The sequence below is a fragment of the Engraulis encrasicolus genome, chromosome 2 (genome assembly GCF_034702125.1).
Source record: "Engraulis encrasicolus isolate BLACKSEA-1 chromosome 2, IST_EnEncr_1.0, whole genome shotgun sequence".
NCBI classification, from domain to species: Eukaryota; Metazoa; Chordata; class Actinopteri; order Clupeiformes; family Engraulidae; genus Engraulis; species Engraulis encrasicolus.
In genome coordinates this window covers 21,792,071-21,814,044 of record NC_085858.1, presented here as the reverse complement: position 1 = coordinate 21,814,044, position 21,974 = coordinate 21,792,071, and the positions used below count along the sequence as shown (strand labels likewise).

Genomic DNA, 21,974 nt, shown 5'->3' with positions numbered 1-21,974 from the left:
GAAACTTTCCCTTTAACAGGTGACGTAACCGAGTTAAGTTGGCGTTCTTCAGCGCCTCCTGGACTCACTGGGCTCCTAAATAAAGACTGATTTGAGCATCGCAGGTCGACGCAGGGAAAGTGGCGTCCAGAACGCCAGAGACATGGAGTTTTTAATAGGAAATCCCTTTTCCACGGCAGTGGGTCAGCGAATAGGTAAGTGTAACATTTCAACAATGGAACGTTACATTTAACTCCAAGTTGGCATGATCCCTGATTCCGACAAAAATGTAACCACTGTTGATACACTCGAATAAAAGTCTGAGGCTAGAGACAGGGAGAGAGAGACTCACGTTCTAACACTGCATGATAAGAACATAGTCTAATTAAGTGGTGTTATTTGCAAAACGTTTGAAAATTTCTTAATTGGTAGGCCTATATCAAAAACGACAGTAGCCTAAAAGAAAGGATGACTGTTGAATTGATACCCTGTGTATGCTATCTAAATACATAGGCGGGTTGAATGCTTAATCCTCTGTTCAATTGGTGGAACGGGTATTGTGTTGACCGGCGATAGGCTGAAGATGAGGTTAAAACGTTCATGTAGCCTAGCCTACTTCCTACAGCACCATGGACACAAGCTAGCGGTGACCTAGTTGGAAGGTTTTATGACAGAAAGATGCTGCAGCATTCTAAGAAGAGATTTTGAACACAATGGCCCCAGACCTGTGTTTTTGTAAACTACTCCGTTAGCTGATTTGATTTATTAGGCTTTGTAGTTCAGCCTTGGGTTTTTTATAAGCCATGCAATATGCTAAAGCAGGGTGGGTAAGCTTGTTGCTCTCAGTGAATTCCATACCCTCTCCACACCCCTGCCCGCCAAGTGAATGAATGCATGTCATCTAATTTGCCCAAAAGAAAAGTGTGCCAAAGTGGCAAATAGCAGCTGACAGTCACATGAACGTGGGGGAAAATGAGAGAATGGGTTAGGGCAAACAAAGGCGGATTTTAACTGCAGACAGGGCAGATAATTACTACCCAAAAGACTGACTAGGGCACAGAATTCGGACAGAGAAAGAGTGCTGTGTGCAAAAAGAAGGTGTAGCCTACCCTGTCCTATACCTACCTGGTGGGTGATCTAGCCTTCATTTTAAACTGATGTCATTGTGCCAATCATGTTGTCACCCTCATAAGAAATCTTATCGCAGCCAAGTCATCAGTGAGAAAATTATTCACTCCCTTTGCCACAGTGTAAACAAACACAAAGCCTAGTCACAGTTGTACGGAAGTCTGCATTTGATTTGTTGGTGACTGCAGTATAAAAAAAGCCTGTTATGCATGCCTATAGAAATGCATGTAGCTGTTGTCCATAACCCCATACACTGTGTTGTGTGTTCATATTGTGTGCGTTGTGGCTCCTTCCACTACAGAGCATGCCACCAGTTGTACTCTACCATCAGAAGACTGGGCACTCAACATGGACATCTGTGACCTCGTCAATGAAACTGAAGAGGGGTGTGTGGCCTAGTGGCGATGCTTCAGCATAACGTCCTGTTTTCTCACTGGTTAACTGCTATTTTTGGATTTATTACTACCTAACGACAATGTCATAACCGATGCATAGCACTTCTGTGTCACGATAGGAGGTTTGACATTCTTCTCCTTTATTTGTCTGTGTTGCATGTTATCTAATGAAGACCAAGGGATGCTGTTAAGGCAATAAAAAAGAGAATTGTGGGGAATAGGAACTTCAAAGAAGTCATGTTGACACTAACGGTGAGTGTACTTTCTCGCACTTCTTCTTTCTTTCTTGCACTTCTTCTTTCTTTCTTTCTTTCTTTCTTTCTTTCTTTCTTTCTTTCTTTCTTTCTTTCTTTCTTTCTTTCTTTCTTTCTTTCTTTCTTTGTGCAACACTTGCTTAACTCCTGTTATGTCCTCACTGCTATGCACATGCTTTATCTACATTTATGCAACATGTGTACATTATGTGTGACTCATATGTTTGTCTTTCTTTTTTGAACGTCAGGTTCTGGAGGCATGTGTAAAGAATTGTGGCCACAGGTTCCATATTCTGGTGTCCACCAGAGAGTTCATAGAGGGGGTTCTGGTCAGAGCCATACTGCCCAGGAACAACCCTCCACTGGTGATGCAAGACAGGGTACTCAGTCTCATACAGGCAAGTTAGTGTACCTGCAGTCATGCTGGCTGAGGCCAGGAAAGCAGCAGTTGGCCGTGTGTGTGTGTGTGTGTGTGTGTGTGTGTGTGTGTGTGTGTGTGTGTGTGTGTGTGTGTGTGTGTGTGTGTGTGTGTCGTCCTTGTGTGCTTTTTCACGCATTTCTCGTTGTTTTGCATGCATGTGTAGGTATGTAGCTCGGTAGGGTGTGAAATTGAATCGCATGTGTGTGTGTGTGTGTGTGTGTGTGCGGGTGTGCGTGTGTTTGTGTGCGCGCGTGTGGGCGTGGTTAAGGGTGTGTTCATGCACTGTGGCCCAACTGTCTGTCTCTCCCATACACTGCAGGCGTGGGCCGATGCATTCCGCAGCTCCCCCGACCTGACGGGCGTGGTGTCTGTTTATGAGGACCTCAGGAGGAAAGGACTGGAGTTCCCCCACACGGACCTGGACTCAGCTCCAATACATACCCCCTGCAAGGTACAGTTCTGAGTAGGGCTGGCTATCGCCACACTTTATCACAAGTGAGGTATAGTGTGGGACCCATGTATTCATTTTCTTCTAGTGGAGGCCGATCTTAACGATGTAGTAGACTCTTTGCACAGATTGCGCCAGCGCTGTCGGGCCCATTCACTCATTGCTGAAAAGATTTAACTACTGTACATCATAACAACATTGCTATGACATTACAGAAACCAGCCATGAAGTAACAGATTAAGACTTGGTCATTACACTTGGTGACAGTAAAGTTATAACAGGCAAAGGGGTTAACTTAAAATACTATCTTAAACCTGGATGGAAAGCTGGCTTCGCTTCTGGTGTTGTCATGGTTGCTCTTTAAACAAACTGCAAGCTTTCGTTTGTCTAATAATAATGTCTTGCCAAGCCATCCTCCATTCTGTGGTTGGTATCCCAAGCTCAGGCCAAGATATCAGCCAGGGTTTCCCTGCCTCCAAATCGAAACAAGCAGACAAGGCAGCATGAGCATTCCCCACGCTAGCTCCTTAGGCCCCTTAGGAATAAGTAGAATACAATACACTTGAAATTTGATCATCCAACATGGTGTGTGTATTGTATTGACCGTGGATGAATACACCACAGGTCTCGTTTACAGTTTGAATAGCTGTTGCGTTGTCTGTTCACCTTTTCACCAGACTGTGGCCGGCTCCTGTCCTCCTGTTTCTGTGAATTCCACCGGTCAGTCGACCAAGCCAACTACACCCTCTTCACCATCACCAGACCGGCCTCAATCTCAGTCTCAGTCTCAGTCTCAACCTCAACCTCCTCAGTCTCAGCCAGAGCCAGAGCCAGAGCCAGAGCCCCCAGAGACAGAAAACCCTGATGACCCAGTGGTACTGACACCTCAGCAGGTAAGCTGACTAACTGACTGTACTGTTTCCCACATAATATTTGTTATTTGGGTGTCTGGTTAGCCGTATCCCAGACATGTTTAACTATCATGATGGGATAGGCTATGTTGTTCTTGGCTGTGTTTAGCATTTAAAGGTTCCTTGTCAAGGGTTTGGGAGCAGCTGTGGCATAGTGGTTAGGGAGGTGGAGCTAAGATCAGACGTTTGCAGGTTCGAATCCCACTCTTAACCGTCCTCCCTACATCTCCATCCACGGCTGAAGTGCCCTTGAGCAAGGCAGTTAAGTGTAATGTGATGTAATGTAAAAGGAGGTAGGTGTGTGTTGTCAAGGTGGCTATAAGGTGTTGGGGAGAACCCTCTGTGTTGACATTTTTCCTGTTGGTTAACATACTTGCGATTGAATCTAGAGAATTTGGGGAGTGACTGCGCACTGGTAGACTGCTGCAGGATTTACAGTATTTTAGGTAACCTGGAAACTAGTTATACATAGGGACTTCTTGCCTTTTGATATTAATAAATTACGTTTAGCCTACTGACTACGTGATGGTTTGTGCGAAGGGGCAGACTGCATTGTGCTAGTTCAGTCACTTCATTGTGCCAACATTTCTTTTCCTGACTGCTAATCATTCCACGTGCATTCCAGAATTTTGGACTCGTGGGGTCCCCTTTTCATCTGACATTAATAGCATTATTTATACACTAGGAATTCAGACCAGAGAATTCAACTAAGCCCCGGGAACTTTGGCCCAGGGTACAAAGCACCAGGTTTTAGCCCCCTGTACAAAGAGGGTGAATGCGTGATCTAGAGTAGTGTTTCTCAACGGGGGCTCTAAAGCCTCCCAGGGGTCATTAGGGAGCCCTCGGTGGTGTTGAAAAGGAGACAGCTCAGGGGCGGCATTAGTGCAAATTGGGGGCATTGGTCTATTTTCTAAAAATACTTACACTGTATGTGTTGGCAGGTTTATGATGAGGTCAAGGGGCCGTTGGTTCAAAAAGGTTGAGAACCACTGCTCTAGAGAGATCTGGGTCATATTTTTTGTGTCTATGGACATTTTCTAGTGTCCTCTATTTCTTGCAACAGTTCAGCAGCGGCTAATGGCAGCTAGCCATGGCAGTCCTGTGACTAGCAAAGTCCAAACAACACTCCACCCCTGTTCCAAGTGTGACACCTTTGTTTGTTTGCTGTGTTTGTAATCAAAAGCTTGATGCAGTGCTCTGGTTGGAAACCATTTGTGTTGATGTATTCTATGCCGGTTTATTGGGATGAACTGTCAAGTGGCAAAATGTCTTTGCTTTTTGAGAATATTCACTTAATTGTAGTCATTTCTAGTTTTTTTAACATTGGCCTCTCAGTTACACCCCTGTGTCTGATTACACAAACAAATTGGAAGGTGGAATCTCTGCAGAAAAGTTGTTAAGTATGCTATGTTTTGCCTTCCAGTTGAAGAGATTGCGGTCGGACATCCAAGTGGTGAGAGGAAACCTGGCGGTGATGTCTGACATGATGACCCAGATGCACCCGGGCTGCGCTCAGCCATCCGATAAAGAGCTGCTACTGGTGAGACACTGGGCCTACAGGGATGGAATATGGGGCGTACAGACTCCATGGGCCCCTGAGCTAGACTGCAACAATGGTCCCCCATCCATGTGTGTTGCTGGTTTCCAAAAAAGATTCAGGGTTTTAGAAGCTAGAGAAGCTAAGCGCTAGAGACCTTGTGTTGCCGGGGGTTCTGGGGTTTGTCCCCTGAGAAAATGTGAAAATGCCGTTGTTAAAAGTGCGGTCTCCTAACATAAGGTTTTGATTATTTTTTGTTTGTTTAAGTTATCTATCCGTACACAAATTAAATTTGATTTTCCTTGTGAATTGGATCATTAAGGGCCGTACACACACTTCGCTGCTAGTTACTCGCTCAGCGAATGAAGTCCATAGAATATCAATATATTCCAGCGAGACTAGCAGGCAAGTAGGCGAGTACTGTACAAGCGATGCGATGTGGTCGGATCCTGAGTTGAAAATATTTTAACGTCGAGCGAGGTGAGTAAGCGAGTAACCCATTGGAATGCAGAGATCGGTACTTCTCGCCTGTACATTGGCAGTTAAAGCCGCGGGAACTTTCAGGGAACGTTCCATGAAAGAGTGGCGAGTAGGCGAGCAACCGAGAAGCTAGTAATGTGTGTGTGCGCCGCTTTAGATACACTGTAGGATGTTTGACACTGAGGTAATTTGTTTGTGTACAAGTCTGAGGTGTAATCTTAATGCAACTCCCAAACATGACTCAATTACTGAGTGACGCCTGGTGAATCATCTGATCTGACCATGTGTGTGTGTGTGTGTTCCTGAGTGCAGCAGCTTTACGCCACATGTAAGGACATGCAGGACAAGCTGGTGGGGCTGATTCCTCGACTGGCGGAGGAGAAGCTGGTGGAGGAACTGCTGATCACCAACGATGAGATCAACACCACCTTCACGCGATACAGGAGGTCTGTAGTAGTAGAAGTACTCTTATGTAGAAGTACTCTTACAAATGTTATTACAGGCCCTGCTGTGGCCAACCGGTGGGGCGCTCCTCTGCCGTGCAGCCGACCCGGGTTCGATTCCCGGCCCGGGTCATTTGCCAACCCTTCCCCATCTCTCTCCCCATTCGTTTCCTGTCCACCTCTCAAACTGTCCTGTCATCCATAAAGTCGTAAAAGTCCAAGAAGGATCTTTGAAAAAAAGGAAAGGGAAAAAAAATGTAATTACAACATTACAGGTATAATATTATATGGTTTCAACTTTGTAGTAACATACAACTAGTGTTGTAATTACATTTGTACCTCTACTGCTTTATACAACTCAGTTTCAATATTTACAAATGAAGAGCTCTTTCCAAAACGCTATTTAAGTCATTTAAATTCAGTTCTCATATATTTTTTTAATCTGATTTTAAGACAGCATCAGGAACATGGTAACTAGGTTGATATTACATCATTTTTCCATAACCAATTCAAACATTAAAACACTTACTTCAGGTATGTTAACAGAGAAAGGCAGAAGAAAGATTTTGAATATTTTTATTGTTATATGTTTATTGATTAATAGAGGATTGATTTTGTTGCACAGGTACGAAAGACTTTATTCTTCTTCGGAAGCACCTCGGGAGGTAAGGAAAGATCCACCAACCACATAACACTATTTGTGCAAAGATGTGTTTTTCCCCTTTGTAGACAAATCTGAAATAATACTTCATTTATATCAAGGTTCGAGATTCATTCATTGGTCCTGAAGAAAATTTGTCTTGGACGCAAAAACTTCCACCTAACACACAGCGCATAACACCTAAAAGAATACACAGCACTGACAAATACAGATGCAAAGTGCACTAATGGAAATTCCCAATGGTATGCCTAGTGCATACCTAAAATCAATACATAGCATTGAGCTATATAAATAACAGTCATTTAGTAACACGCTGCACTGGTATCTTAATTCTTGGGTGTCTCTGTGTCATTAAACCCCATCAGTGCCCCACCTACGCGAACCTGAAAGACCTCAGTCCACCCTCCAACCAGTCAGTGGCCACGTCTGAACTCAAGCCATGCCGGCAACCACCAATCAGCATCCTCTCCAGCCAAATGGCAGGCCTTCGTAAGCACTCTTTAATTAGCAATCTCGTTAAGCATGACCTTGCCTTTCAATATTGGCACCATGGTGCCTTCACTCTGCTAATACTGTACGTTTTTTTTAAAATCTGTAGATACAAAAGACAGCAAGCCTCCTCCGATTCAGCCAGCTCCGATCCAGAATCATTCTGCAACCCAGCAGATAAATAGGTAAAATCCTATGCAACTGACCACGGCCGAGCACCTATCAACAATGCTACTTGTGTGTGGGTGGGTGTGTGTGTGGGTCAGAGGTAGAATACAGGTGTCTAATATCAAATCTTGAAATGTGTTTCAGTGACCTGCATAGCAATGTACCGAATGAGGCCTCTAACAATGCACGGCGAACCAGCACGGTTAGTATCTGAAATGACTTTCCCTGTGGACACCATTTTGATGAAAGCACTTTTGTGAAAGCCCACCTGGGAAAGCCCAGGTTGCCTGGTGTCTGGTTGCCTGTTTGTTTTGGTTACCTGATGCTAAAACCTCAATCTAGCCTTGAAGCTGCAAGTGTGTGTGTGTGTGTGTGTGTGTGTGTGTGTGTGTGTGTGTGTGTGTGTGTGTGTGTGTGTGTGTGTGTGTGTGAGAGAGTGAGTGCGTGCATGTGTGTTTGTGTACACCACGAGATGTGTGTTCACAACCTTACCATGATATTGTATCTGTGTGAAAATGTTGTGATTGGACGGCATGTGAAGAGTGACAGCCCAGAGCCCGCCCCCCTCAGCTCCTCTCCACAGTTTCATTGGATGATGGCAAAAGGCATGGTGGGTCTGACGGGACCGAAACTCTTAACTCTTAAGAAGCAGTTTACATGTATGTGGATATTGGTTTTGGCCACGTAAACGGATTTTTAGAATGTGCATTTCAAAACTCCGGTTTTATATCCCATTTAGTGGGCTAAAACGCGCCTGTCACAACCACATGTTGTGTTTACAAGTAAATGGATAAAAGAATATCCGCATTTAAAAATACCCACATATGTGTAACCAGCACCTAAATATACAACGCCTGCTCACTGCTACCATCTCTACCTACTCACTTCACGCTTTGCACTTGGCCTCAGTGGCAACACTATTGTTGCCCATGCCTTCCTTGGTGTTCTTTGGTCTTTCCGTTCTCTCAGGGACCGGCTGTGTGGAGTGGATAATCTTCTGCATGTTTTGAATAGAGCTCTGGGTTTTTCTGGGTTGATCTAGATTTTGTCTGGCCTGCTAAGACTCGATTTCTTTCATTTCTTTGGTTGCGAAACTGTAACGGTGACTGCTAAGCTGTGCAATACCCATGGTTGTGGGAGGCGGTGGTGAAGGGCGTGTGGAATGAACAGGATTTAGGATGTTTCTCTGAATCACATGTTTTTCGGTATAAGGCTTTGGGGAAGTATCTAGTGCTTGGCAAAATAAAAATGATTTAGGGAGTATCTAGTACTTATTCACAGTCAGCACTGACCAGTTCCTAACACCAGTGACACATATGTTTGTTTTTCTTTCATAGATACCCGTTAACCAGGCCTCCGTTATGGATGACATTGAGAGATGGCTTGAGTTTGATGATGTGAGTCAACCTGTCTCAATGTGCAGAAATTTTGTTTCTTTTATTTCATTTAACCAGTTTTATTTTGTTGTTGCCCAGAAATGCTGTGCTCTCTTAAATAGTTATTTCTGTGCTATAACAGGACATTTCTTTTTATTTTTGTCTTTGTATGTTTACCACAGGTGGAGGATGACTTAGCAGACTCGGAGGGAGTTACCAGTGAAGGTGTGTTAAGCAGTTCAGAGAGAGAGAGAGAGAGAGAGAGAGAGAGAGAGAGAGAGATGCATGGTCACATGGTTTCTTTTTTTCCTTCAAAGCTGTGTCGGCCGTTAGGTTACTTGACTGCTGTGACTTTTTAAAGTAGATTGTTGTGATTTTGTACTTAAGCAAATTACAATTTAAAGTAAATAATGGGTCATTGATATTTAATGCTTTTAAATGTGCAAAACGATCTGTTATTTTATTGACTCCTCAATGCTGAGCTACAAAATTGAACAAAGCTTTGTGATTTTTTTTGAGGATCCATAAAGCCGGGAGATCGACCAAATTTGACCATATGAACAGATTTCGTCTGCCATTTTTTAACAGGAGTCTACGGGAATGTCAGCACACTCTGTCTACTGCACTGTGGTCCATACCATTTAACAATGCCAGAGGTTAGCTGTGCACTGTGTTTCTCAGTATATGATTTGGTGTGTTTTTGTTAAAAGCCCTTTTCTATCTGCTCTCCATCCTCTCCAGAGTTCGACAGGTTTCTGGCAGAACGAGCGAGAGCAGCGGACCGTCTTCCAACCGTGAGGGCACCGCCGGACTTGAGCAAATGAAAACCAAGCGACAGATCCACGAAGAGTGATTTTCCTCTATGGCTTATTTTGAGAGACAGCCATGCGGTCCTTAAAGGCCTGTCTGCTGCTTTGAATTCTGTTCTGTCGCCATAACATCGACACTAACTAACAGCGGCCAGCTTGAATCATTTCAAGGAGCTGCAGACTCAGTGGTTTTTGAGGTCATTACCAAGCTGTGTGAAGGAGCATGGCAGGCTACAAAAACTAGGCTGTAGATATTGCTAGCTATTAATACCTCACTTGGAATATCAAATGAAATTTGTTTTCCAGCTGTATTCCATCGTACTGCTTTATTGACACTGGAAATGGGTAGCGGTAATCCTGTCCTGAAGGCTTAAATGCTTTCCCTTTAGATGTAGCGCCCCTCACCTCTACTTCCTGGTTAGGCTAATTATGCTAATCAGTGGAATGATCTGACTGCCTGACTGACTGTCTGTCTGGGGAATGTTCTGGGTTGCCAGATCGGGCAGTTTCCTGCCCAATTGGGGCGTTTCGGATGAACATCTGTGGGTGAAAAGACGTATTGTTTTTATATTATTATTATTATTATTTGTGTCCATAGAAATCCATCGCATTTTCTTCAAATTGGATGGGATTTACTTCCCTCCTCCAGCGTTTTCAAGCATTTATTGGGCTTGAAATCATCAACCACATCTGGCAACCCTTGGGAATGCATTCTTAACGCTTGCCCCAGTCATCATACAGTTATGTTGTTCCAGACACATTCAAGTTAAATCTGTTATTTCTTTTGGCCTCTCTGTTTTACTCTTTTAATATTTTTGTATGAAGGTTTTAGATCATCTTGTTAACATTTTATAGAAAACAAATGCTAGCCTTTCCAGCATTCCTTTTGGTCAGTCTTAAAAGGTTACAATGGCACAAATTGTAATTGTTTACTTTATAGATTTGCACATATTTCTCATGCATTTGCACAATACTGATGTGACACTACTTATTTGAAGGAAGCAATGTTATTTTTCACTTCATGAAAGGCCTACGCCTAGAAATAAAGTTAAAAAAAAAAAACTGTTTCTGAAAAACCACTATTTGTAAAAGAAATTAACACACTACCACAAAATGACTGTTACTGTGTTGGATGTGCAATGAAATCATTTGTGATGACGGTTCCATTTATAGATGTCAACGTCTCGGGCGCATTAGGAGAACATACTTGGCTCAACCTGCAGGTCGGATTATTTTTAACCATAGGAAAACTGTTGTGTCACGAATGCAGTCTAGCTATTATTGCACACCTGTTGAGAACTTGTTGTCTCCCCCCTACAGACATTCACACATGGCCGTGTTTATGTACATGTTAAGATTAAATACATGTATTAACATGCTGAGGAAACTTGTCTGAGTGCTTTGTGTTTGGTTTGGAAAGCATAGCTCACAGAGGACTTTCAATTGTCAAGAATGTTGAGACAACATTAATGATGAATATTGGCATGTAGTTGTTGTTGATGATGATGATGATGATGATGATGATGGAGATGATTATGATTATGGATACAGCTGCAGGACTTTTCAACACTTCTTTTGTATTAACTATAAATCTGTGTAAGTCAAACCAGGGCCAGGCCCTTGATGACAATAAGTTAAAGTGAAATTGTGCTATGAGAGGCCTATTAAGTTTTCCAATTGAGTTTGGGATTCTCACACAGCTTCTTCAAAATTCCAATATGGGGAATTATTGTCATGTCTTCTCCATTACATTTCGCATCAATTTTACATGGCAAAACTTTTTAATGTCCCGTAATCCATACTAGGTACCTGTGCCATTGGTCTTTTAGTAGGGTGAAATGGGGTGTCTGCACAGACAGAGCAAGTGCCATTTAATAACAGAGTTGCGCAAACCGGGGACCAGGAAGTCGGTTGGTGATGTGATTTGCGTAGATTAAAATGTTTCTTAACAGTAAACTTCTGTTCGTTGGAAACTAACACAGAACCATCACATACCAAACAAAGATTAAGTACAAACAAATTACATTACCTTTACCACATTTTCTGTGTTCTACAGCCACCTCCTGGAACTAAGTAACTTCTAATAGAACTAAAGTCAATGGGGATTTCCATGTTAACTCTCCGTGAGGCTCCATTAGAGCAGCCATTGCTGTGGAAAGATTGGTCCATAGAGGTCTATGGGAGTGGCGTAACTCTGATATTAGATGGCTCTGGACAGAGCAAGTGCAGTACTGTATAAACAAACCAGCACACCAGTAGAGGAAGGAAAAAAACACGATTGATTTCATTGGCTGTCCTTGTCACGCCCACTAGGGTTACATATCCATCTGACGTCACGCGCTCGCGTGAAACAAGCCACGCCTCGGCTACACGTTTGCTACATTCAGGTTTTGACAGGGGAGAAAGCATGCCGCTCCGATCAGCTGTAAGACTCCTTACTACACCCCTTGGGGGATTTCTTCGACCCCTAGTTGCCAACGTTCAGCGAGGACATGCAGCTGTTGCACATGCCCGTAGTGTGTTGGAGCACGAACTTGACACAATCCGAGGAGCGGGTACTTGGAAAGGAGAGCGAGTGATCACTTCTAAGCAGGGACCTCACATCTACGTGGATGGCAGCCGTGGTGGTGAGCAACAGTTTACAAACTGTTCATCGTATGGTGGTGTCATTTCCAATGATTCTATCTTAAAATATTCCCAAAGTTGTGCTTTGATTTTAAAGAGTGATGACAACGAGCACATGAACTGTATGCAACTGCGAACATTTGCCAATCATCTGAATTGCTAGCCAACTAGCTAGTTGGTTTAACCAGGCTCTTATCGTTAAGCAAGCCACCACGCACGCCGTCTGGTGAAGCCTGATTAGCCAGTCCCATCAAATGCATGCATTTTAATAATATGCTATTTGAGTTATTATGGTCTTCACGTCAAAGCACACCAACTTTGCTTTGTGTTTGTCTTTTAGTCTTGCATTATGGGACTACACAAAAGAAACATGCTTAAACTCAAATTTACATGGTTAAGCTGTTTACACACAACACTGACAGTGACTGACAGTTTAGTGTTTTTAAATAGCAACACACAGGGGCCCTAAATTAACTTTTTTCATCAACAGCCAAAATGGCTAGTAGATGTTTATCTTACTAGCCAAACACACACTCACTAATGGGTCAAAGTGGATAGTAAGTTGGACTTTTCTACTAGCCAAACTGAAATTTAACCAGCATTTGGCCAGCTGGCTGGTGTTAATGTAGTGCCTTAGCAACACACAAAGTTACTATGAAATGTTTAACTCTGGACAACAAGACAAATCAAGTTTGGTTATTGTGGCCGGTGCATTCTCCTTCAGTTATGAAAGATCCTCTTACTTCTCTCCCTTCTGGCAGATATGTTAAACTTCTGTGCCAACAATTACCTTGGTTTGTCCAGTCACCCAGAGGTCGTTCAGGCAGGCATCGAGGCCTTGCAGAAGTACGGTGCTGGACTGAGCTCTGTCCGCTTCATCTGTGGCACACAGGTAACACTACTCTGTCATCAGAGGGACTGCAGATGGAAATTAGCTTGTAAGCTAAAATCTGGTGCACGTCATCTCTTTACTATATAATGAATGCACTTTGCACATGGTCCCTGATTGAATAAACAAAATAAACTAAACTAATCATACATTGCAACCAGTTGTTGGACAGACCACTTGGTCAATTTGTATGACAAGTCTGGTACAGTATGTACATAAACCCAAGTACTTGACTACAACCATCTTGTGATATCAAGATGTTTTCTCAACAATGGGCTGGACTGTGTAGAGATGCACTGTCTACTTTTGTCTAAGATTTGTAAGAGAATATTTAAAAACTTGTTTTGGGTGGTCAAAAGTTAGAGAGTCCTATTTCCCCTTCCCATAGGATATTCACAAGGACTTGGAACAGAAGCTGGCCCTATTCCATGAGCGAGAGGACTGCATCCTCTACGCAAGCTGTTTCGACGCCAACGCTGGACTGTTTGAGGTTTGTTGACCCGAGACGGTTTCTCAAAGTGAAGCGTGTGCCCTTTAAGGGCTCTGCATACTTCACGTGCGCACTTTGGCGCGTTTGGCGCGAGAACCATTAATGACGTCATCACTTGCGCCAGACTATTCATACTTCAAAAGCGCCCTTTTGCCAGTCACGACAAGTATGAATCCCCCTTTACAGTGCCACAGCCTTGAAGTCGTACTAGACAAGGCTGAAAGTCTCGAAAGCATTTTAAAGGGACACTGTGTGAGATGTTTAGTTGTTTATTTTCAGAATTCATGCTGCGCATTCACTAATGTTACCTTTTTCATGAATACTTACTTACCACTTCTAAGTATTCATTATGACTGGAAAAATTGCACTTTTCATACATGAAAAGGGGGATCTTCTCCATGGTCCGCCATTTTGAATTTCCAAAAATAGCCATTTTTAGCTGCAAAAATGACTGTACTTGGACCATACTAGAAAATATTTGTTTATTACTTAGTAAACTTTCATGTAAAGATCAAATTTGGCAATAGGCAGCCCAGTTTCAATGAGCAGCATAGTTGCAGTACCTTTTTTGACCATTTCCTGCACAGTGTCCCTTTAAAGCAATGATTAAGAATGGAACAAGCTTGGAAGCATGGAAGTGAATGTTCTACCAGTAGGCCTAGGGGTTTAGTTTTGGCCACTACGCACTAATTTCCAAATGATTTTAAGGTGTAAACATGATCATTTGGCAGTATGTCTGTTGTGGTGCAAGTTCAAAGTTCAACAAAGTTATGAAAATGTTGATATCAGTTCATAACAGTACAGAAACTGTTGTCAAAAGTTCTGAAAAACAAGGCAAACGTAATGAGGCCAAACGATGAACAAAGTTGTGTTGATTTATTTTAAGCTATTTACATCCCAGAAACAACAACATACCATACATATTATGCATCTAAACATGCATGGCTTTCCCATACCCGTAATAAAAAGCCTAGTGCGACTGCGAGTGTGGAAACTTGAAGGGTTCTGGATATTTTGTAACGGCAAGGATGCAGCAAGTGCAACCTTGAAAATTCTACGAATCGGGTGTGGGACTTGGTAGAATTCTGAATCACACTTCCCTTTGTATCAGTCGCCTACTTGGTGTGTCGTAATGATGGAAAAAACTTGAAAAATGGGTGTTACTAGCAAGGGCATCCCAGTTCACTCTGAGAAACGGCCCTGTATAGATGGGTTTCCCGATTACAATCATTTGCGCTGTGAGGAGGGCCAAGATGCTGAGTAGTTAACCACGTCAGTGCATTCTTTGAGTGACAGCAGTTTCCAACAATCAGAAGTTGAAGAGGGACCCCTAGCTACACACGCAGACATTTTACAAACAGGAAATCCATGTATTCTCTCTGTCTGACCTTTGACCCCTCCCTCTGTCTGACTTTTGTCCCCTCCCTCTGTCTGTCTGTCTGTCTGTCTGTCCACTGGGCATAGCCTGATTCATCAGCTGGTTTCTTCCTAGTTGCCATGGCGAAATGGAATTGAGCGGAGGCACTTGGTGGCGGCAGCCTGGTTAGACTTTGAGCGAACAAAATGAGCGCCCAAAACAAGGCTGAAAATTCTTTTGTTGGCGGTGTGACTGACTCAACACAGCTTGTTCAGGCGTGGACATCTTGGTTCCAAAAATAAAAACCCACGTATTTGCTCAGGCCAATTCTATACATGGATTTACTGTTTGTAAACAATCCCTGGCTGCGCGACCCTGGCTGCGCGCTGTCCAACCTCTGATTGTTGGAAATAGCTGTCAGTCAAAAAATGAGCTCACTTGGTTGACTGCTTAGCATCTTGTCCCTCCTCACAACATGAATGTTTGTAAACAAAAATTACAGCTACTTTTCAGCCAGGCTGATGAGCTAATTAGTGAAATCACTGTGTTAAGAGCACAGGTAGATAGAACATCTGGCAGGAATTTGACTTCCTCAAGCCCGTTTGTCCGCAATTGAGCTTGCTGACCCTGTTTGTTGTTTTGCTGTAGGTATTATTGGGACCTGATGACGCGGTGCTGTCTGATGAACTCAACCATGCGTCCATCATCGACGGCATCAGGTTGTGCAGAGCCAAGAGGATGCGTTACAAACACATGAACCTGGAAGACTTGGAGGAGAAGCTGAAAGAGGCGCAGGTATGCATGCTATTCTTCCTCAAATGTTATTGTTGCTATGAATGATAAATAGTCTCTTCATTATTAACAGGTCAAAAACAGCTGAAAGGGAGAGTGCTCCTCATCTTTTCCTTACAAGTTAAATATAAGGAGAAATCACTCAAAATATATATCAAATACACAGACATGTACCATATACAAGATATCTTTTTTTCCCCATCTGATATAAATCAGAGAAAGCCTACAATAACACCAGTCAGTCCCTGATGAGCCATAGCTTCAGGGCTTGACACTGGCACCTGCCAACCGTCCAAATGCTGGTAAAACTTGGCTGTGGCTAGTAACAATTACAGTGCCACTAGCCAATTTGTCAGGTACTTATTCAATGGTATGATTGACATATCAGAATAGCATATGTTCTGCATTTTACACCTTGTGTATCATTTTTTTCTATTTAAGTTCAAGAAAAAGCTCAGTTACTCAGTTTCTATTTGTTTGCTTTATTTCCATGTAGAAAACTCATGCACTCATCTTCTGAGGTTAGATGAACAGCATCATGATAAAAAAAAATAAAAAATCTAATTTGTGGCTAGTAGAATAGCTGGATGGCTAGTGACTCAGGAAAACCACTAGCCACATGGCAGGCAAGTGAAAAAGTTAATGTCAAGCCCTGCATAGCTTCATAACTCTTCCCTTTTTGAGTTTCTTCTCTCCCTGTGAACAGCCCTTACCCAGCAGTTTAAAAATCATGCTGACGGCTTTAGTATTCAGGAATGTTATGAATGAGGCATCTGTGGACAGTTAGGAATAGGTCCTGGGCTTGGCACTGGAAAGGTGCAGGTAGGATTTCTTGAAGCCATGCTAGATGTAAGCAGGAATAGTGAATGGCTTGCACTGTTCTGCATTCTTATCTATGCCCTTGAATAAGGCATCTAAGTCAAACATGGTGCCAAGTGTCTGTCCCTTTACCTAATTCACTCTTAATTGTTCACGATAACAGTGTGGCATAAATAACTTGCTATGTTGTTTTTTAGGATGTCCAGTTCAGAATTTTCTGTCAATGTGTAAATATTGGGTTTGTTAACCACACACACACATAAACAACACGTCACATCCAGTCACTGACCAGTCTTTCTCTCTGCCAATTCCCTAGTCATCTCGTCTGCGTCTGGTGGTGACTGATGGCGTGTTCTCTATGGATGGGGATGTGGCCCCACTGAGGGAGATCTGCACCCTGGCTGAGCAATACGGAGCCATGGTCTTCATCGACGAGTGCCACGCTACAGGCTTCCTGGGGCCAAGGGGAAGGTGAGGGCCTCTTGTTGTCAGCGATTAAAGGGACACTGTGCAGGAAATGGTCAAAAAAGGTACTGCAACTATGCTGCTCATTGAAACTGGGCCGCCTATTGCCAAATTTGATCTTTACATGAAAGTTTACTAAGTAATAAACAAATATTTTCTAGTATGGTTCAAGTACAGTCATTTTTGCAGCTAAAAATGGCTATTTTTGGAAATTCAAAATGGCGGACCATGGAGAAGATCCCCCTTTTCATGTATGAAAAGTGCAATTTTTCCAGTCATAATGAATACCTAGAATTTGATGGTGGTGGTAAGTATTCATGAAAAAGGTAACATTAGTGAATGGGCAGCATTCATTCTGGAAATAAACAACAAAAAATCTCACACAGTGTCCCTTTAAGCTTTTATATTGAATATAGAATAAATAAAAGATTTAAAAAAATGTAGTCCTGCACTGGTTGCACCTGATTGCTACTTTAGAAGCACAGAGTACGCACTTTCCTTTGTTCAATAGAATTTAGAATATCTTTTTTATTTGTCATTGTAACGAGTGTAACAAAATTGAGAGTTTCTTGTCCATTGAAGCAATAAGTGATTGAAATAAAAAGTTAGGAACGTACTTAAAGATCTCATACGCATAACCATGTAGTCAAATCACACACCCAAGTATACATATTCCGCACTTCACGAATCTCACACACCCACCCACACATGTCACAGCCATACACATTCCCATGTTGTGTAAGGGGGAAAATGTATAACGCTTTTGAGGTTTAATGGCGTGTAGAATAGAGAAATGGCATAGATTCATCTCTTGTACGAGGGTAGTTAATATTTTCATGCTGGTCAAAGCTGTAAACTTAACTTGTAGGCATACTAATGTATAAATACGATATCTCTCACAGCTTGCAAAAATATGGAGTGCATGTTAAGGGCTGTGTGTTTCATAATGTAGAAGCAGAGATCTCTCATTTCTAACTAATAGTAATAGTTGTTGCGTGGTTTTGCAGAGGTACAGATGAGCTGCTGGGAGTGATGGATCGCGTGCACATCGTGAACTCCACTCTGGGGAAAGCCCTGGGAGGCGCTGCCGGTAAGTCATCACATCAGCGCCATCAGATAACTCCTTATGTACAGCCATGTATTAGCCTCTTTCCCAGTTATATCAAAGAAGTTCCACTCTGAAGAGAAACCGAACTGCAGGTTTCCACACAGGGGTGTTTTACAAGGGGGGTAAAGTGTGACTGAGTCACCAGGGCCCCATGTATATAGGGGGCCCACACACGGCCCGATGTATGTAGATATATGGCTGCGGGGGGTCCATTGGAGCTGTTTGTACACAGGGCCCATAATTTTCTACGACGCCCCTGTTTCCACAGGAAAAAATGGTGTGTGTGCTTATGTCCAGGCAGGAGGAGAGAAGTGCCGCACACTCCCAAGTTATATAAACAAGTTTTTAATGTGACGTTTCGGCCTGTCGGCCTTCCTCAGGTCACGTATGTTTATGTCTATGCCACCGGTTGCAATTTACTTCTACATACATTCTACTGTACATGCATTCTAATGCATTGAATTGGAGATGTCTGACATCACATGAAAAATACCTATTACAACCAAGTGTCTTTTTGTGAAGGGCCATGAACAAAGTTTAACATCGTTCTAACTTCCCAGCTATCTTATCCCTTTTGGTCTAGTTAAATTATTTTCTGTTTTGCCTCTATTCTGATCGTGTGTTTTTTCCAGTGAATGTAAAATGCATAGCTAAGGGTATTTCTGTTCTGTGTAGGTGGGTACACGGTTGGTCCCAAACCCTTAATCGACCTTCTGCGGCAGCGGTCGCGCCCGTACCTCTTCTCCAACTCCCTGCCCCCGCCTGTGGTTAGCTGCGCCGCCAAAGCAGTGGAGCTGCTGCTGGCCTCCAATGAGATTGCTCAGAGCATGGCAGCCAAAACCATGAGGTAGGAGTGGACTGGAGCCGGTGGAATATACAGGGCCGGATTAACACACAGGCTATATATAGATATGGCTGCTGCCTAGGGGCCCCCACCAGCCAAGGGCCCCCTGATTGGTTAAAGGACACTATGACAATTATTTTTTTATTTTTTTTTCTGCGGGGGGCCTATCATAACTTGTGGCCTAGGGGCCAGAGGACATCTTAAGCCAGCCCTGGGAATATATCTTACGTGGCTGCCAGCCAAGGCTGCTGTCTCCCTCCACGCTGCTTGTGTAAGCGTGTCAGCCAGTGACCTGTCCTGGAGTCCCCTTCAGAAACATGATAGGCCTCTCCAGTGTTTGCCTTTTGCAAAAACGGAACATTTACAGAAAAATGTGGCGATATGAAGCAGAATGCACAATTGCTTTGTTACCCTGTAACTCTCATATTTTGTGAAATATGTTCCTGGATTAGTCGTTTTGTTGTATTTGAATCCGTAGTGTGTTGTTATTCTCTGACTGGTCTTTGTTATGAGTGGCAAACATATCGTAGAGGTCATTCTCAATGTTGCACCAGTAGACTGTGGGCGGACCTCTATATCTGATAGCACTGTGTACCTATGTGTAAATAACCTAACCTCTGAGAAACAAAAGCTAATACCAGAAGCTCTGTAGGTCCTTGTGATGGCAGAGTGAAAACAACGTGGTGCCAAAACTTAAATAGAAACTCATAAAACAGCCCAGGAACCTCTGTGAGCCACTGTAAATAAAACCAACAAGCAGAGGAACAGTGGAGACGATATGACAATTGATATCTGATTAGGTTATTGTTACTAACCTATTGTTACTGAGCTTTGTGCCAAAATGTGTGACCTGTGAATTCAACAGTTAGAGATGAGCTCATGATTTCAATGTAAGTTCATGAATATAGACTTGGATATAGATGTAGACTGGTAATCACTAAAGCTTTTCACAAAAATATCTAATGCAAAAAAGCCTGTTCGCAGTGAGGACCACTCTGATTTGGCAAAGTTATTTAGTATTCCAGTTAAGATTTCCTGTCAGTCCCCCTTCAACGTACCGGATGTTAAAAAGGAAATGCGTGGAATTGCCTCTTTGGTGTTGAATTTGTGTTTTGTTTCCACAGGTTCAGAAATGCCATGACCAAAGCTGGCTTCACCATCTCTGGAAATGCCCATCCCATCTGCCCAGTGATGCTGGGTGATGCACGGCTAGCCTCACTCATGGCAGACGACATGCTGAAGTTGGGTATGTAGTCGTTTTGGGTAGAGTGCACAAATTCAAAGTCGCTTTTTGCAGGGGCTAGACAAGAATGTCAGACCGCTGAAGAAGGTACGTCTGCACACTGCCAAATAATCTTAAAAAAGTACACTTCAACAGAATTTGGGTATGTAGTCATACAACAATTTCATTGTATGTTACCCCACTGACTCACAAGTCTAGCCAGTTTGGTATTTGTATTGTAAAAACTGTGTTGAACACAATGGTTTAAAATATCAGCTTAAAAAATTGCTCTTGTACGGTAATATGCTTAAATAAAGATGTATGGTAATTTAAAAACTAGTGTATTATGGACCATGTCAGTTGAAAGGGTTTTCTTTTTGCAGCCATCTTCCTCTATCCCATGAATCATACTGTATGCACTGTAAAACTAACATTTGCTCAGGTGCTGGTTTGGGAAATCTGGGGAAAAAACTCTAAAAATACAAGTGCTCTCCCTCTCTCTGCTTGTCCTTTGTCCTCCATAGGAGTGTACGTGATTGGATTCTCCTTCCCCGTGGTTCCCAAAGGCAAAGCCCGTATCCGTGTTCAGATCTCGGCGGCCCACACTGATGCAGACATCGACCGCACAGTGGAGGCCTTCATTCAGACCGGCCGCAAACATGGAGTCATCTCCTAACCCCCCAGCAACACTGAAGTGCCATCATTAAAGGAACAGTCTGCTATTTTTGGGAACATGTTAATTTCCCGGCTCCCCTCGAGTTATATAACTGAGTTTTATCTTCTGGTTTTCCAGCCCTTTTCTGAGTCTTGTAACGGAGGCTAACTAGCACAGAGTTGGCGTGGAACGTTGGTAAACCTCCCTCCGATAGCCTCATACAGTCTCGTGCCGTTGGGCTGAGAGACTAGTCTCTTGGCCCAGCGGTATCGTACTGTGTCTCCCATTGCCGGACCGTTGTAGTTGACAAGATCGCACGTTCGATCCCCGAGGGGGGTGAACAGGTGCAAGATGAGCTCCGTCACAGTCTCATGGTATTACTACTTTGCATCCATTACATTACATTACATTTAGCTGACGCTTTTATCCAGGGATATTGGATACAGTCCCTGGAGCAGTGTGGTATTAGGTGCCTTGCTCAAAGGCACCTCTGCCATAGTGTGAGATAGGGAATGGAAGGGCGGGATTCAAACCGGCAACCCTCTGATGTAAAGTCAGGTCATGGCTCCCCCACGCATTCATCACTGAAGCAAATGGTACCAAATCTAAATGACACCAACGGGTCCCATTTGGTTCAATGATACTGTATGCCAAGAAGTAATATCACCAGAATCAAAGAATGGCTTGAAGAACATAGGAAAGGTAGAGCTCGAGGAGAGGTGGTAAATTAACATATTTCCAAAAAATGGCGGCCCGTTTCTTGAACTGTTACACCAAGAGGAATCAGGAAAAAGGGAGTCTCACAGCATCAATACTGTTACAGACAAGACTTTATATTAAGTGCTAATGTTACAGATGAGGAGGAAGGAGCTTGCTGCGTCAAGGCTTTGGCTTATATAGTGTTTACAATTATGGAAGGCCAATGAAGTTACATTTGCTTTTTAAGTGCTTAATAAATAACTTTTGTTAACAAATTGTGACATGGTCAAGTGTATTCAGTGTTACAGTGTTCTGTTTTTTTTTAACACTCCTGTGACAGTATTTGTAGCACATGTGTGCCTACTGAGTGTTATGGTTTATCACAGGTCATGGTGTGTCCAAGGCATTGGAGACTTTGCTATTTGCTCTGCTCTTGGGATTGATGATGATGATGACGATGATGATGATATACAGCTTACACTTCAACTTTCAACTTTATTGCCCCCAAAA

At 43.0% G+C, this 21,974-nt stretch overlaps 2 protein-coding genes across 3 annotated transcripts; both read left to right on the top strand.

Annotated features, from left to right (window-relative positions):
• The first annotated feature begins 95 nt into the window (after nt 1-95).
• Nucleotides 96-10,878, top strand: tom1 (target of myb1 membrane trafficking protein). 2 transcript variants are annotated; one of them, XM_063183721.1, is made up of 16 exons: nt 96-194; nt 1,409-1,493; nt 1,676-1,754; nt 2,005-2,154; nt 2,497-2,628; nt 3,303-3,518; nt 4,960-5,076; nt 5,866-5,999; nt 6,622-6,661; nt 7,023-7,146; nt 7,256-7,331; nt 7,459-7,516; nt 7,856-7,924; nt 8,652-8,711; nt 8,873-8,915; nt 9,432-10,878. In XM_063183721.1, the coding sequence occupies exons 1-16, from the start codon at nt 143-145 to the stop codon at nt 9,512-9,514; spliced, it is 1,518 nt and encodes a 505-aa protein (XP_063039791.1). In that variant the 5' UTR covers nt 96-142; the 3' UTR covers nt 9,515-10,878. The 2 variants fall into 2 exon arrangements, with proteins under 2 accessions (XP_063039791.1, XP_063039800.1); XM_063183730.1 differs by lacking the exon at nt 7,856-7,924.
• A 984-nt stretch (nt 10,879-11,862) lies between these two features.
• Nucleotides 11,863-21,742, top strand: gcat (glycine C-acetyltransferase). The gene is made up of 9 exons (XM_063183710.1): nt 11,863-12,126; nt 12,886-13,016; nt 13,402-13,503; nt 15,509-15,655; nt 16,788-16,942; nt 17,944-18,026; nt 18,720-18,891; nt 20,013-20,134; nt 20,635-21,742. Exons 1-9 carry the CDS (start codon nt 11,907-11,909, stop codon nt 20,784-20,786), a joined length of 1,284 nt encoding a protein of 427 aa, XP_063039780.1. The 5' UTR covers nt 11,863-11,906; the 3' UTR covers nt 20,787-21,742.
• Nucleotides 21,743-21,974: the final 232 nt, after the last annotated feature.

What these genes read in the sequence shown, in the direction of transcription:
- gcat (XM_063183710.1), top strand. Translation starts at nt 11,907, where the DNA reads ATGCCGCTCCGATCAGCTGTAAGACTCCTTACTACACCCCTTGGGGGA. An exon ending in CGTGGATGGCAGCCGTGGTG is followed by an intron (nt 12,127 to 12,885) that starts GTGAGCAACAGT and finishes CCCTTCTGGCAG; the next exon opens with ATATGTTAAACTTCTGTGCC. An exon ending in AGAAGCTGAAAGAGGCGCAG is followed by an intron (nt 15,656 to 16,787) that starts GTATGCATGCTA and finishes CCAATTCCCTAG; the next exon opens with TCATCTCGTCTGCGTCTGGT.
- tom1 (XM_063183721.1), top strand. Translation starts at nt 143, where the DNA reads ATGGAGTTTTTAATAGGAAATCCCTTTTCCACGGCAGTGGGTCAGCGA. An exon ending in TGGTACTGACACCTCAGCAG is followed by an intron (nt 3,519 to 4,959) that starts GTAAGCTGACTA and finishes TTTGCCTTCCAG; the next exon opens with TTGAAGAGATTGCGGTCGGA. An exon ending in GCAACCCAGCAGATAAATAG is followed by an intron (nt 7,332 to 7,458) that starts GTAAAATCCTAT and finishes AATGTGTTTCAG; the next exon opens with TGACCTGCATAGCAATGTAC.